The sequence below is a fragment of the Hyla sarda genome, chromosome 7, assembly GCF_029499605.1.
Source record: "Hyla sarda isolate aHylSar1 chromosome 7, aHylSar1.hap1, whole genome shotgun sequence".
NCBI lineage: Eukaryota > Metazoa > Chordata > Amphibia > Anura > Hylidae > Hyla > Hyla sarda.
In genome coordinates, this window is record NC_079195.1 from 34,394,771 (window position 1) to 34,412,626 (window position 17,856).

The window sequence follows — 17,856 nt, forward strand, 5'->3', positions numbered from 1 at the left end:
GGGGCGTGATGTCACACGAGGGTGGAGTTGTGACGTCACGATACTCCGACCTCCTTTAACCTCTTAAGGACTCAGGGCGTACCTGTACGCCCTGAGCCCGGTCCTGGTGCATCACACCGGGTTGGTCCCGGCTGCTAATGATAGCCGGGACCCTGGGCTAACAGCGTGTTGCACTGATCGTTGTGCCGCGCGCTGTTAACCCTTCAGACGTGGCGATCAAAGTTGACCGCCGCGTCTGAAAGTGAAAGTAAACGCTTCCCGTCAGCTCAGTCGGGCTGATTGGGACATCGCGATAAAATCGCAATGTTCCGATCAGCTGGGACGCAGGCGGAGGTCTCCTTACCTGACTCCGCGGCGTCTGATCGTCGATTGATTGCTCCAAGCCTGAGCTACAGGCTTGAGCAATCAAGCCCCTATCTGACTGATCCGTGCAAAGCTATGGGAGCTATAACACTGCAAAAAGTTTTCCTAATAAAAGTTTGAATCACCCCCCTTTTCCCATAAAAAAAAAAACTGTGTGAATAAAAATGAACATATGTGGTATCGCCGCGTGCGTAAATGTCCGAACTATAAAATTATATAATTACTTAAACCGCACGGTCAATGGCGTTCGCACAAAAAAATTCCAAAATCCAAAACAGCGTAATTTTGGTCACTTTTTATATCATAAAAAAATGAATAAAAAGCGAGCAAAAAGTCCGATCAACACAAAAATGGTACCGATAAAAACTTCAGATCACGGCGCAAAAAATGAGTCCTCATATCGCCCCATATACGGAAAAACAAAAAAGTTATAGGGGTCAGAAGATGAGAATTTTTAGCGTATAAATTTTCCTGCATGTAGTTATGATTTTTTTCAGAAGTCCGACAAAATCAAACCTATATAAGTAGGGAATCATTTTAATCGTATTGACCTACAGAATAAAGATAAGGTGTAACTTTGACCAAACAATGCACTGCGTAGAAACGGAAACCCCCAAAAGTTACAAAATTAAATTTTTTCTTCAATTTTGTCGCACAATGATTTTTTTTTCCGCTTCGCCGTGGATTTTTGGGTAAAATGACTAATGTCCCTGCAAAGTAGAATTGGTGGCGCAAAAAATAAGCCATCATATGGAATTTTCAGGTGAAAAATTGAAAGCGTTAGGATTTTTAGAAGGTGATGAGGAAAAAATGAAAATGCAAAAACGGAAAAACGCTGAGTCCTTAAGGGGTTAAAGGGGTACTTTGCCCACAGACATCTTATCTCCTATCCAAAGGAAAGGGAAGCCACATTGTTTACATCCATCCACACACTGCAGATGCATTGGCGTCACTGCTATTGTGTACTAATTTGGCAACCTCTACAAGGTGCCACCATATGAATTGACATCAAATCAGTACCACAAATGAATAGTGACCTCTGGGCACTAGTGTACACGTGCTCTGGTTGGCTGTCTGGACATGCTTGTAGTTTTGCAACTGCTGGAGGCTCACTGGTTGGGAAACGCTGTGACATACAGTGCATTGATTGATGGAGGATCCAGGCACTACAATGGAGAAATAGCTTCTTTTGTTGTGCCATAAATGTGTAATCCTAAGAAGCACTTATAACAACTGCAACTATGTCAGATCCCAGCGGTCACTTACCTCCCTCCAGTGACGAGTCGCTCTATTCATTCAGTATAGGAGCTGCCGAAGGAAGCCAAGTATTGTATCCAGTTATCATCGGCAGATCCATGGACAATGAATGAAGCGATGGCACAAATGTTCGACTCGCCACTCCATTTATAACAAAGACCCAGGGCCCTGTTCTGCAGATTGTGGGTGGTGGATAGGGGATATGTAAATGGACCTCGAACTACACCTTAAAAGAAGACCTGTGGCAAACCCCCCAAAAATTTGATCTCATTATCATTAAATAGCTCCGGGTGCCCTGACCACGCTCCTTTTTACAGTTTCTTGATACTCCCTCCCATTCCCGAGATATGAGGGTTTAGAATTGGTCTGGCAATTCAGGGAATTAGTCAGATGGGTGTGAACTTAAAGGGGTTATCCAGGAAAAAACTTTATATATATATATATATATATATATATATATATATATATATATATATATATATATATAATCAACTGGCTCCAGAAAGTTAAACAGATTTGTAAATTACTTCTGTTAAAAAATCTTAATCCTTTCAGTACTTATGAGCTGCTGAAGTTGAGTAGCTCTTTTCTGTCTAAGTGCTCTCTGATGACACATGTCTTGGGAACCGCCCATTTTAGAAGCAAATCCCCATAGCAAACCTCTTTTAAACTGGGCGGTTCCTGAGACATGTGTCATCAGAGAGGACTTAGACAGAAAAGAACAACCTTAACTTCAGAAGCTCATAAGTACTCAAAGGATTAAGATTTTTTAATAGAAGTAATTTACAAATCTGTTTAATTTTCTGGAGCCAGTTGATATATATATATATATATATATATATATATATATATATATAAAAAATGTTTTTTCCTGGATAACCCCTTTAAATTTGGGCAGGGTTATACAGTAAAGAAGGTGTGACTTAGGCATACACGCCCCTGAATGTACAACATTCACACCTCCTGACTGTATAATCCTGCCCATCACCATCACTCCCATTATTAAAGGGGTATTCCGGGCAAAAACATTTTATCCCCTATCCAAAGGATAGGGGATAAGATGTCTGATCGTGGGGGGCCCTGCCACTGGGACCCCCCGCGATCTCCCTGCAGCACCAGCATTCTATGTGGGAGCTGCATCTCCAGTTTGGGTTTCCGGGACTGGGGATGTGATGTCACGCCACGCCCCCTCCATTCATGTCTATGGGAGGGGGCGTGACGGCCGTCACGCCCACTCCCATAGACATGAATGGAGGGGGCATGGTTTTGCCCGGAACACCCCTTTTAAGGGGTACTCCGGTGAAAACCTTTTTTCTTTTAAATCAACTGGTGGCAGAAAGTTAAACATATTTGTAAATTACTTCAATTAAAAAAATCTTAATCCTTTCTGTACTTATTAGCTGCTGAATACTACAGACGAAATTCTTTTCTTTTTGGAATGCTCTCTGATGACATCACGAGCACAGTTCTCTCTGCTGACGTTATAATAATAATAATAATAATAATAATAATAATGCTTTATTTATTGTTGTCCTTAGTGAGATTAGAACCCAAGTCCCCAGCACTGCAAGGCAGTAGTGCTAACCACTGAGCCACCATGTTGCCCTTAGCATACATCTGCTATGCATTGTTGCTAAAATGGACAGAGATGTCAGCAGAGAGCACTGTGCTCGTGATGTCATCAGTGTTCCAAAAAGAAAGGAATTTCCTCTGTAGCATTCAGCAGCTAATAAGTAGTGGAAGGATTAAGATTTTTTAATAGAAGTAATTTACAAATATGTTTAACTTTCTGCCACCAGTTGATTTAAAAGAAAAAAAGTTTTCACTGTCGTACCCCTTTAAATTAAGTATGTGAGGGTGTATCAAGAAACTGTAAAAAAGCATGTGACCAGGGCACCCTGAGCTATTTGATGATAGTAAAATCTTTTATTTTTTTTTTTTTAAATATATGGATTTTTGTCTTCCCTTTTAAAAAGATTTCTGATACGACAATATTGAATAAATATTGATCTACCTACCAGGTGGGAATGCGTTTCTCTGAACCAAATCCAGGTATGAATGGACCATGCTGCTGAAGACTTTCATGGCCGCATCTTCGGAGGCGGCTGGCGGACTGTATGATGGGTTCGTCAGGTTCCCGTACTCCATTTTTTCGGATTACTGTGACGCAGGATATGCCGAGGTAGCCAAAAATAAACAAAAAAAATGTTCTTCTTAAAAAGGAGCTCCTGGAAAATAAAAGGTCCTACAGCAGCAAGACGCACATGTGCTCTACAGAAACTTCTTGGAGTCGCCAAACCCGTTTTTTGTTTAGAGACAGTTGTGTTCTGTGGTGAACAGAATCGTAAATCTATTGTTCCTGGAGAAATTCCTGAGCGACCAAATCTTCAGTCCTTGAGGCGGAAGTTTCCCACAGTATTTTCATTTCAAATTCAGAATTATGGGTCCGTTAAAAAATAAATAAATTGAAAATATAAAAAAAAATATAAAAAAAATTTTGGAGGAAAAAGTTGAAAATAGTTCTCCAATTTGCAAGACGCTTTCAGTTTTGTTGGTCAGGTGGGGTCTCCTTCCAGAGTACAATGGGATTTCCTGCAAATTAAAAAAAAAAAAAAAACACAAAAAAACTTGTTAATAAATAAAAAAAAGTCTCTCTTATGCTCACGTCTCCCTTCGTGTGGGTGCAGAATCATGAGCTGGAGAAGCTCTTCCCCCTGTTATCTGCAGAATGGAGACACTAAGTATTTAAGAGATAATGTAGAGTAAAATCACCCCCCACCCCCCTCCGCCTCTACATTCCAAACTAGCAGAGACAGCACCATCATCTCATTTGCATTCTGAAGGCTATTCACAGTATGGGGTCAAGGAGATTACACTATATACAAGAAATTCTTCTACTTCTAGTTACATTTAGGGCGGTTTAATTCAGTGTTTTATTGAGAAAACTGAGTTTTATTTTTTTAAGACGTTGTGGACAGATATTGTATAAAAAAAAAATATAAAAAAAACTCAAAAGAAAATATAAAATATTCTACCTATAATTTTATTTTTTAAATAAAATTTTTCCATGTTTGGGGTGCATTTTATGGGTCAATGGGTCAAATTTGCAAAAATGCTTTAGGATCAAGTGCAGTGGTCCCCAGTGTCTGTTCCATGATGGGAGCTGTAGTAGGGGAGATGGCTCCCTGTCCAGCCATCTATATAATACACCTGATCCATTTTAGAATTTGAGTGAATTGAGTTAATTCACAAAAATATTGCACATAAATACATTTTATTAGAAATCATATAAGAACATTATTCCATTCCATGCAGAAATATACAAAGTTGCACTTACCGTATATACTCGAGTATAAGCCGACCCGAATATAAGCCGAGGCCCCTAATTTTACCCCAAAAACCCAGGAAAAGTTATTGACTCGACTACAAGCCTAGGGTGGGAAATACATCATCCCCCCATTTTATCATCCCCCCCCCTGTCATCATCCAGACCCCGTCATTATCACCCTTGTCATCATCCCCCCCCTTCATCATCACCGCCTGTCAATCCCTTCATCAGTGGTCTTCAACCTGCGGACCTCCAGATGTTGCAAAACTACAACTCCCAGCATGCTGGGTGTTGTAATTTTGAAACCTCTGGAGGTCCGCAGGTTGAAGACCACTGCGGCCTTCGTCATCATCCAGCCCCCCCCCCCCCCCTTTAGTTTTGTATTCACCTCCCCTCGGCGGGAAGTTAGAGTGAGCTGGTTCGGGCCATCTATGCTGCAGGGACCGTCCGGTGAGGAGGGTTAGTCGTTCCAGGCTCTCATTTTTCACCGGGGGGGGGGACCTCTTCTCCGCGCTTCGGGCCCGGACTAGTGACGTTGCCTTGACGACGACGCAAATGAATGTCCCTGTGCGTTGTCGTCAAGGCAATGTCACTAGTCCGGGGCCGGTCTGAAGCGTGGAGAAGAGGCCGCCCGGTGAAAATGGATAGCCCACAACGACTAATCCTCCCCACCGGACAGTCCCTGCAGCATAGATGGCCCAGACCAGCTCACCCTAACTTCAGGTGAGTACAAAACAAAAGGGGGGGGGGGCTGGATGATGATGGAGGCTGCAGTGGTCTTCAACCTGCGGACCTCCAGAGGTTTCAAAACTACAACACCCAGCATGTCCGGGCGGACGCAGGTTGAAGACCACTGATGAAGGGATTGACAGGCGGAGAGTTCACTCGAGTATAAGCCTAGGGGGGCGCTTTCAGCACGAAAAATCGTGCTGAAAAACTCGGCTTATACTTGAGTATATGCAGTGTGTACAAAATACAAGTACATAAGTGATACTTCAACAAAAAGTTGCATATAAACTCATCACTTACATAAAATGAATATCACATATTTCTCAAAGACGTTGATAAAACATATATTTCTTTATAAATCCCATTCATACTCCTCATTGATAGGCTCTTTTTTTTTTTTTATCTCCTCCCCCTTTATCATTCATTAGAGGGATCTCATACTTTTTAATTCTTTCTACTAATAGTTCCCATACCTGGATGGATGGAATTTTCCTAGCAAACCAATTCCTAACTATCAACCCCTATACTACTACTCCCAACATGGAACAGACCCAGTTTCTTGATGGAAGTAGTAGTACCCCCTGTGGAAATTTTTATTTATTAAACTAAACATGATAGTTCTTGCGGATTCCACATGCATTCTGCATACATTCGGCACGAATTCCGCTCAAATTCGGCTGAAAGTTGGCGCCATTGACTTTAATAAGATTCCGCAGCCGAAGTGCTAAGAAATAAGGACTAAGAAATAGCCTTGGGGGCATCATTATTATTGGTATTCGTACAAGTGGCTGAGCTGCAGTACCAGGCACAGTCACACTTTTATGTATGGCGCTGTGATTAGGCAAACAAGATGTTTGTCTTGGGCAACTGAAAGTCTTGGACAACCTGTGTAAGGGTCAGTTCACACGTGTGTATTTTCTGCTGCAGATTTGCTGTAGCAGTTTTTGCTACTTATTAAAGTCAATGGGCGGCAAATCTTCAGTAGAAAATACAGATATGTTAACTGACCCTAAGGCCGCGTTCACACAGTGGAAAATCGTCACAGAATTATGCAAGAATTTATTGCCCATTAACTTTAATGGGATTCCGCAAGTTCATTCAGACAGCAGAATTTCCGCATTCGGAATTCCGCTGCTGAAATTCTGCATTCTGTGGTCCGGAAAAATATAAGACCAGACATATTTTTCCGAACCACAGAATGCCGAAGTTCAGCAGCGGAATTCCGAATGCGGAAATTCTGCTGTCTGAATGAACTTGCGGAATCACATTAAAGTTAATGGGCAATAAATTCTTGCATAATTCTGTGACGATTTTCCACTGTGTGAACGCGGCCTTAGGGTCAGTTAACATATCTGTATTTTCTACTGAAGATTTTGCCGCCCATTGATTTAATAAGTAGCAAAAACTGCTACAGCAAATCTGCAGCAGAAAATACACACGTGTGAACTGACCCTTACACAGGTTGTCCAAGACTTTCAGTTGCCCAAGACAAACATCTTGTTTGCCTAATCACAGCGCCATACATAAAAGTGTGACTGTGCCTGGTACTGCAGCTCAGCCACTTGTACGAATACCAATAATAATGATGCCCACAGGGCTATTTCTTAGTTTCCAAGCCTTAAATGGGCACTGTCAGATTCATATGTTGTACATCTTGGCAAAATATTAACCTTTCTAATATACTTAATTAGAAAATGGTATTACCTTTTTATAGAAATCATGGCTTATAAAAATTTTTTTACAAACTTAAAAACACTAGGGGTCCCTATACCATCAAGCACATAATGCTGTCCGGCTGCAGCATCATCCTTGTCTCAGCTGAAGCATAGGCTGGGACAAAGTTCAGGAAGTGAGGGCGGGACTAGCACTCCTCTGTGCTCACTCCTGTCCTATCAGCCTGCAGCCTGAAAACAGAGAGGAAGGGGTTACAGAGGAGCCTGCAGTGATTGGATGAAGAGACCCATCACTCAGGGGAAGATGAGTCAAGCAGAGTGAGGACATGCCCCACCAAAGCACAGGATGAAAAACCAAGTGTTCAACTTATGGTATTTGTGAGAGAAATATAGGGGCAAGACACATACAAATTATAAGTACATGATCAGGATTAGGTACTAAGTAACATATAACATTTTTTTTATGTAGGATATGACAGGTACGTTTTAAAGAGAATCTGAAATCCTGTTCACCCGCACAAAAACCAATATACTGGGTTATAGTGCGGATAAACAGTTTTACAAAGAGGGGTCACTTACTTAAATCCTTTGAGTATATGCAGAGTTCTGATACTATGAAGTATATCGGGTTTAGTACGGGTGAACAGGGTGTCAGATTCTCTTTAAAATGTGGGCATTTTAATGCAGACGAATAAGAGAATGGCTGTGTGCCAAGCCAGCTGCTTTCTTAAAGGGGTACTCCGCTACTCAGCGTTTGGAACAATCGGATTGTGCATGTTAACTCTTTAGGCAGAATTCCCTGCACTAGAAGTTCTCTGGGTGGAATTTATCAGTGTTATCTGGCCCTTACAGCACCTTTATTCTAGAGATAGATGGGCGTCTCCATAACAATTTCAAACACACAGTGACATGATGTATGACAAAATGTTTGAGGAAAATAATTTTGCTTTTGTTGGTATAAAGTCCCGATACAGAACAATCAAAAGCATGTTACTTATCTACCAGGAAGCAGATAGGCTTTTACCCATTTGATGACTAAAGGGGTACTAATGTGGAAAACTTTTTTTTTTTTTTTTTTTAAATGAAATGGTGCCAGAAAGTTAAACAGATTTGTAAATTACTTCTATTAAAAAATCTTAATCCTTCCAGTACTTTTTAGGGGCTATATATACTACAGAGGAAATGCTTTACTTTTTAGATTTCTCTGATGCCATGGCCACAGTTCTCTCTGCTGACCTCTGCTGTCCATTTTAGGAACTGTCCAGAGCAGCATATGTTTGCTATGGGGATTTTCTCCTGCTCTGGACAGTTCCTAAAATGGACAGCAGAGGTCAGCAGAGAGCACTGTGGTCAGGACATCAGAGAAATCTAAAAAGTAAAGCATTTCCTCTGTAGTATATATAGCCTCTAAAAAGTATTGGAAGGATTAAGATTTTTTTAATAGAAGTAATTTACAAATCTGTTTAACTTTCTGGCACCAGTTGATTTAAAAAAAAATAAAAGTTTTTCACGGGAGTACCCCTTTATAGAAATAAAACCTGCCACATATTTCTCATATTCTACACCAATTATTGTGCTATATTCGTCGTCATGTACAGTAAACATTTATTATTCCCTGTGTTCTAAAAAATTTGGTGTTACAGCGCCCAATATGCCTCCTCCCACTTACAGCTCAGCCACAGTTGCCTTCATTTGAAGAGGTGTCATGAACAAGAAACCTGGACTGCAACAGACTTGAACAATATCCTCTTTAGACCATGTTCACATGGCCAAAAATGTGTGGAATGTCCTCCCTGAAAACACCCTGGCGGACATTTACCAGCAATGCATTTACCAGCAGAATCCGCAGAAAGAATGGACAAGTCTATTCTTCCTGCGAACAGTCATAGAAATTCCACCATGTGCACAGTCCAGCAGAATTCTATTGAAATCAATGAGACTTCCTCTGAATATTCCAGTGGAATTGCGCTCATAAATTCCACAGTGTGAACATGGCCTTTAAACAGTACCTGTCACCAAATAAAACTTTTAATATAATGTTCCTTGTGTATTTAGCAGACACTTTCCCATTCGTTTGCTTTTAAAACTATCAACATAAATATGTTTAAAATGTAATAGAAAAAACAGCCACTAGGTGGCTCTGTTCTGTTCACTGAAACAATTACCGTATTTTTCGCCGTATAAGACGCACTTTTTCTTCCCCAAAACTGGGGGGGGGGGGGAAAGTCGGTGCGTCTTATACGGCGAATACACCCCTATTGCAGCGGTCCCTGCGGCCATCAACGGCCGGGACCCGCGGCTAATACAGGACATCACTGGGAAAGTGACACTAACCCGGCTGTTCAGTCAGGCTGTTCGGGACAGCCGCGATTTCACCGCGGCGGTCCCGAACAGCCTGACTGAATAGCCGGGTTAGTGCTTACAGGACACCGGGAGGGACCTTACCTGCCTCCTCGGTGTCTTCTCCGTTCAGGGATCCCCTGTATGGCCGGCGCTCTCCTTCCTCGTCATCACGTCGTTGCGTACGTGCATTGGCGTGCGTAACAACGTGATGGCGGCGACGTTCTGGAGCGACGGGGACACGGCGACAGCGATGGAGCGACATCCAGGGCAGTGGCGACGGGTCCGGTCCGTATTACCTCCTATGCAGTGGTCTTCAATCTGCAGACCTCCAGATGTTGCAAAACTACAACTCCCAGCATGCCCGGGCAGCCAACGGCTGTCCGGGCATGCTGGGAGTTGTAGTTTTGCAACATCTGGAGGTCCGCAGGTTGAAGACCACTATTGGGTTCAAAATCTTTATTTTTTTAGATTTTGCACCTATAAATTGGGTGCGTCTTATACGCCGGTGCGTCCTATAGGACGAAAAATACGGTAATAGTTAGTTTGGTCTCCTCCTGGCCTGGCAGGAGACCAAACTCAGGAGTTGTTTCATTGCACTGAGCTTCATTGACAGCTGCAAAGAGCCTCACTGAAAGATGCACAGAGCCTGAGATCTTCTATTCATCACAGTGCTGCAACTATGTGAGGGCGGAAGTGGTCCTCCAGCAGGCTTCAGTGATGTCATGCCTGCTGGGAAACGCCCATTTTCTCCTGCTGGGAGATGGCACTATGTGAGCAAGAATAAAGGTATGATACACAGCTTTTTAAAGCTCTGAAACTTTTTTAAAGAGCTGAAGGAGTGTTAGGAGTAGTTAGGGAACATAGCCTGAGTTCGTTTAGAAAAGTTTATTTGGTGACAGGTACTTTTTAAGGCCCAGCTATTCTAATTTATTTGTTGGTCATTGGGAGAAGAAAGCGATATTTCCCAGTGGCAACCTGGGCGCGAACCTGGTCCTCTGGAAGCGTTTTATCGATGATGTGTTTTTTACATGGAAGGGAAGTGAGGAAGCATTGGAACAGTTTTTAATGAATATTAATAAAAATGCTTTTTATTTACATTTTACCACCACTTACAGTACTAAGGAAATTAACTTTTTAGATCCAACAATCAGCATCAGACAACAAAATTGTTACAAAAACTTTTTACAAACCTACGGAAAGCAACGGTTACATACACTGAAGTAGCTGTCATCTCCCACTTTGGCTACAGAATATACCACATATCCAATTTCTACGTCTCAAACGCAATTGCACGTATGTGGAGGACTATCAACAGGAAGTGGAAGCCCTAAAACAAAAATTTCTGGAGAAAGGATATGAGGAAACACATTTACAGAAAGTAAATGAGGAAGATATGATAATGGACAGGAAGAAAGTACTACTGCAGAAGAAACAAGAGAAAATCAATATAGGAGATATAGAAGAACTACCTAAAAAAATCACCAAGATAAGGACAAACATACAGAGCACCCACCAATGGAGATGAGTATCACTTAATCACCACATATAATAAACAAAGTCACATAATAAAAAGAATAGTGGCAAAACATTGAGATATTCTAAAAAGCGATAAAGAAATAGGTGAACTTGTACCAAAAGCACCCTGATCCAACACAAACGAATGTCCAGCACTTGGTATGCGAATAAAATTATTTCCGTTTATTGAAGTTGCACAGGACAAACAGGTACAAGTGGTCTTTCTGACGCGTTTCGCGCTTAGATGCGCTTAGTCATAGACTATTCTATGACTAAGCGCATCTAAGCGCGAAACGCGTCAGAAAGACCACTTGTACCTGTTTGTCCTGTGCAACTTCAATAAACGGAAATAATTTTATTCGCATACCAAGTGCTGGACATTCGTTTGTGTTGGATTTACTGTGGAAGCCGGGGCGGTGCCGGCGGGTCCGAGACACAGGTGTGCGCATTGCAGGAGTGAGCTGTATCTTGCTTGGATACTTCAAAAGCACCCTGATTTATTTAAAAAAAAATGCACTGATTATAGGGAACTATGTAGCCCCTACCATTAAAAACCCGCAGAAAATCAATAATCATAAAAAGGACAATAAGAACAATATAGCATACAGTGTTCCAGAAAAAGTGTTTTTTCCCCCTGCAAAAGCTTTAAAGCCTGCGTGAGCACTAATAACAAGAATCCTATCCATTCCTTTATACATCAGGACAAAGAAATAAAAATAAAACAATTCACACATTGTAAATCAAAGGGTGTGATATACACTATAAAGTGTCCTTGTGAAAAGTTGTATATTGGAAGAACTAAAAGATTGCTTTCCAAAAGAATCCGTGAACACCTGTATAATATTATTCCCAAACTCCATATATAGGCTGCTGCCGATATAGAAAGTGGGTAATCACGGACTGAAGGCACTCCCAGATGAAGGAAACAGTGAGTTTTCGAAACACGTCAGAGTTTTGGGGTCCAAACTCGCACCCATAGTGATGTCACTAACAGCTCGAACCTCCAATTACCTTACTTACACCCAACGGCAGGAACGGGCTCTGGTAGAGACGCTACCAGCCGGGGCTGTCTCCTAGACTGTCCAAAAAACAGAGAGTCAAGACCGGAACTCCAAAGAGGACCAGCGAGGACCCAGGATCAAGACAAACATCATTGGAAACATCAATACGAATGTCAGCAATTTGAGGAACACCTTATCTTTTTGTTGTCCCATCCTCCCCAGATAACAGATAGGCTTGCACTTCTGCACGCAGCCACTTGATCAGGGACAGCCAGTCATCCAAATAGTTGCCCCATCTTTCATACATTTGGAATACCACTGAGTTTTTGAACATCTTCATCAACGTTGGCTGCTGACTGAGATATACGTCACGTCACGTCCCCGAAACCTGGAGGTTTCCGAAACTGGAGACACAGCTCCCGCATAGAATGCGGGTGCTGCAGGGTCATCACGCGGGGTCCCAGCGGCGGGCCCCCCTCGATCAGACATCTTATCCCCTATCCTTTGGATAGGGGATAAAATGTTTTTTCCCGGAATACCCCTTTAACTTGTATCCAGGCTAGAGCTGGCCCAACAGTGTCCCCGAGCCTCCATTCAATTGTACAGTTCCCCCAATCGATGTATCCTTTTGCCCTATTATTGTAATCCCTAACATATATGACTCACAGATAGAAAGTTTAATTAAAGGGGTACTCCAGTGGAAAACTTTTTTTTTTTTTATGAACTGGTGCCAGAAAGTTAAACAGATTTGTAAATGTCTTCTATTAAAATATCCTAATCCTTTCAGTACTTTTTAGCAGCTGTATGCTACAGAGGAAAGTCTTTATTTTTTAATTTATTTTTTGTGTTGTCCACAGTGCTCACTGCTGACACCTGATGCCTGTATCAGGAACTGTCCAGAGCAGGAGAAAATCCCCATAGCAAACCTATGCTGCTCTGGACAGTCCCTGACACAGGTGTCAGCAGAGAGCACAGTGGACAACACAAAAAAGAAATTCAAAAAGTAAAGAATTTCCTCTGTAGCATACAGCTGCTAAAAAGTACTAAAAGGATTAAGATTTTTTAATAGAAGTAATTTACAAATCAGTTTAAACTTTCTGGCACCAGTTCATTTAAAAAAATAAGTTTTCCACCGGAGTACTCCTTTAAAGAGATTTTATTTATTTATTTTTTATTCCAGGTGTAGTAATTGGAAAAAAATGAGTTTTAGGAGCAAATGTTTCTAGAGAAGATTCCAGTTTGGTATGTAAATTCTAGAAATATTTTATCACACTCAAAAATCACAGTAAACAAAAGTAAAAAAAAAAAAAGGTTCCAAGGCTTTGTTTCCAGGTCTGAAGGACGCGTCGTCTTTGGTCACCTGAACCGACGTATCCATTACACCCGGGCACCTTCAGACCCTTAACCATGCCCCGAGCGCTTGTCAGAGAAAACAATGGAAACTCCATACACTGCAATCACTAAATACACATCAGAATGATTGTAAATTCATATGACACCATGCATGGTTTTTTTTTACCTTTACTTCCTTGGTGATTTGATGGTGACTCACATTTTACGCAGCACTTTCACTAAGGGTTCACAACGCCGTCTGTCCCAGTTCTGCCCCCCCCCCCCCCCCCCCGTTTTGGTTTCGTTGTTGCTGCTTGTAAACGGATTACAAACTGTTTCAAAATAATCCCATTGATGTCAATTGGATTTTTTTTTTTTTACAATCCTTTCACATCCGTTTGCACCCGTCTGCGCTCGTTTCCGTTTTTATACGGGAGAAAAGACGGTGCATGCAGTATTTTTTCTCCCATCAAAAAAAAATTTAAAAAAAACAAAAACGGAAGGTAAAAATTAATACAGTAAATTTAACACTGAAGTCTAAAAAAACACAAAACAAAAAAAAAATTTTTTTTGGTTTATTAACTGAACAATAACGGATACAAACTGATACAAACGGATAACATCCATTGCATCCGTTGCATCCGTTATTGTCCGTTTTTTTTTAAGTCTGTTTTTATTTTTGACGGGAGAGGAACGGGACGGGTCTAGACGGCCGTGTGAACGCAGCCTTATCCTGATCAGAGATTATCTGTTGTATGGGTATTGGGTGTGTTCATGTACTTAGGATTACACGTATCGAAACATGCGACGAAATACTCCCCTGGAAATCTTTTCTTTTTTTTTAATCAACTGGTGCCAGAAAGTTAAACAGATTTGTAAATTACTTATATTGAAAAATCTTAACCCTTCCATTCCAATACTTAGCTGCTGTATTTTCTAGAGAAAGTTCTTTTCTTTTTTGACTTCCTTTCAGTCTGACCACAGTGCTCTCTGCCATGTCAGGAACTGTCCGGAGCAGGATAAGTTTTCTATGGGGATTTGCTTCTACTCTGGACAGTTCATGACACGGACAGAGGTGTCAGCAGAGAGCACTGTGGTCAGACCGAAAAGAACTACACAACTTCCTCTGCAGCATACAGCAGCTGATAAGTACTGGAAGGATTAAGATTTTTAAATAGAAGTAATTTACAAATCTGTTTAACTTTCTGGAACCAGTTGATTTAAATAAAAAATAAAAATTTAAAAAAATGTTTTCAGACAGAAAAGAAATTCAAAAAGAAAAGAACTTCCTCTGGAAGATACAGCAGCTGATAATTAATGGAAGGGTTAAGATTTTTAAATAGAAGTAATTTACAAAGTTTCTGGCACCAGTTGATTTAAAAAAAAAAAAAAAAATGTTTTCCAGGGGAGTACCCCTTTAATGATGTATTCACGCGTACAGTATTCTGTGCAGATTTGAAGCTCAGGATTTTCTGCTGCAGATTTCAATGTAAACTGAATGACTGAACACAGCCTGAAATCCTGCGCATCAAATCTGCACAGAATACTGTACGTGTGAATAGACCCTATGTGTACATTTACATGGGAGAGACCTGCTGTAAGTTTAAAGGAGTACTCCGGCGCGCACTTTTTTTCCTTTTATCCCGTCCGGGCTGCAAAATAAAAGAAAACACACTTTCTCTTACCTGCCAACGAGCCCCCGGAGCTCCGGTACACTCCGGTACAAGTTTTCGGTCCCCGGGCTGTATTCTTCTTACTTCCTGTTAGCCCGGCATGTCACACGGAGCTTCAGCCTATCACCGGCCGCAGCGATATCCTGCCTCGGCTGGTGATAGGCTGAAGCTCCGTGTGACATGCCGGACTAACAGGAAGTAAGAAGAATACAGCCCGGGGGCTCGTTGGCAGGTAAGAGAAAGTTTTGTTTTCTTTTATTTTGCAGCCCGGACGGGATAAAAGGGAAAAAGTGCGCGTCGGAGTACTCCTTTAACTAGAATTTACTTCAATGGGCCAGTTGGCAATCTGCAAATCTGCTGCTATCGCGGATTTTTCGCTGACCCATTGAAGTGAATGGTAACAAAACTCGCAGCGGGTTACCCGCTGCGAGTTTTGTTACCATTCACTTCAATGGTCTGTGCAAAATCCCCGATAGCAGCAGATGATATCAACATGTATATGTACCTCAAGGCTGTGTTTACACTAGTATTTCCCTACTGATCAAAAGAATGGAGGATCTTTTGTCACCGGAGTGAACGGAGCATCAGCTGCGAGGGGTGTCTAAGTAGACAGGACATCATGGAGGCAGGACCGACAAGAATCACTTGTCTAGGACAATAATGAAGAGATCATTTGTAAGATTTGCATTGCTTCCGGCGAACTTGCGCCCTTAAGAAATGGGGATGCTGGGCAATGGTTAAGTTTGGCATCTGGTAAAATGTACCATTCATAAAAAGGGAGGGCCCCTGCTATGAACCAGAATGGAGAGTAGTACTGTAAGGGCCCATTCACACTAGGGAATCTCTGCCGGTGAAATCCACTGGTGCTAGGACTGTGTAGACATGCGCCGTCACCATTGAAAATGAAATCTATGTAGATTTCCACCAAAAGAATGAGCAATGTTCATTTGTGGTATGGGGGTGTGAGATGCAGGGGAGATGGAATTACCCTAGGGGCAGAAGGCATTAACCCCTTATATTCGTGATGTCAGGGCATGGTTTATCCTCAATACCACCTGAAGGTATACCGCTGGATCCTGGGCTAGGCCCGGGGGTAATAATGACTGCGACGCCAAGTTATGGACAACGGTAGCTTTACTAATTGACAGATGGTACAGTCTATACAGTGTAGCTAGGCCCACAGAGGTGACCAGTGACTTCAGAGACCTTAAAGGAGTAGTCCAGTAGTGAACAAGTGGTGAACAACTTATCCCCTAGCCTAAGGATAGGGGATAAGTTGCAGACCGCGGGGGGTCTGACCACTGGGGCCCCCTGCGATCTCCTGTACGGGGCCCCGACAGCCCGCGCGAAGGGGGCGTGTCGGCCCCCGCACGAAGCGGCGGCCGACACGCCCCCTCAATACAACTCTATGGCAGAGCCGGAGTGCTGCCTTCGGCAATCTCCGGCTCTGCCATAGCGATGTATTGAGGGGGCGTGTCGGCCGCCGCTTCGTGCGGAGGTCGACACCCGCTATCTGGCCGGAGAGCCTGGCCCCCGTACAGAGAGATCGCAGGGGGCCCCAGCGGTCGGACCCCCTGCGATCTCAAACTTATCCCCTATCCTTAGCATAGGGGATACGTTTTTCACCACTGGACTACCCCTTTAAGGGCTTGTTGTGACTTGAAGTGGTTTTGGACAATTTAGTGCAGGCCACATTGACTTGACAATAGATGACAGTGACTGACTTGACTGACTGGACCAGGTGAAGACATCCAGAAAGAGGTGGGTTTCAGCGGCGCTGACCAGGAATGGACATGTCAGGTGAGTAGAAAAGGAGTTTATTGGAACAATGCAATGCGTTTAGCCGTGCAAGTGCGGCGAAACGCGTTGCATTGTTCCAATAAACTCCTTTTCTACTCACCTGACGTGTCCATTCCTGGTCAGCGCCGCTGAAGCCCACCGCTTTCTGGAAGTCTTCACCTGGTATTGTTCGCATGGCTGGGGAGGCTGCAGACCAGGCCTAATACTCACTCTGACCATTGTTGTGCGTGAGCTCACACAACCACCTCTGGTAAGGGTTTCTCTAATCAATTATTCGAACCTTACACTGGCGGTTTTACGCTATGTAGCGCTCTTTTATTTTGTTATAGTTGACTGACTGGAGACAGTCTAAGCTGTGACTGTAGTTATTTGTAACATGTGGCTGCAGACCTGACTTGAGGCTCATATGACTCCAGACTCTTAGGCTCGACTGCACCTCAGCAAAGACTCAGGAACTAAGAGAGAGAAGAGGCTCCTCCCAGGGCTTTTATGGGGGAAACTCTGGTGAGTCCCATTGGTCACCCTTAAGTCACCTGGTCACTGATACCTCCTGAGTAACAATCACATGACAACTCACATGACAACCTTTCTTAAAGATACAACATTCTTATCTCCATAACATAGGGGATAATATACAATTACAGTAGAACAGATGCAGGGGGGGCCCAGGGGACACTACAGGGAGGCTGCCTGACAGGCCAGCAAGGGTACAGGGTAACAACTCCTGTACTGGGACACCACACATTCTTTCGTCAGAGTCCGGAATTTGAATTTCTCGCCACTGAGATTCTGCAGTGTGCACGGTGCAGAATTTTTCCACTTTGTTAGTGTGAATGGGCCCT

General features: G+C 42.6%; 1 protein-coding gene across 1 annotated transcript in view; it reads right to left on the minus strand.

The window, feature by feature from the left end:
- Positions 1 to 17,856, minus strand: part of LOC130281998 (prominin-1-like) — a 128,942-nt gene that overhangs the window by 93,981 nt on the left and 17,105 nt on the right. The window contains exon 2 of the mRNA XM_056529808.1: positions 3,639 to 4,212. Within this exon, the coding sequence (XP_056385783.1) occupies positions 3,639 to 3,768 (130 nt within the window). The 5' untranslated portion in view covers positions 3,769 to 4,212. The remainder of the gene's footprint in view (positions 1 to 3,638; positions 4,213 to 17,856) is intronic.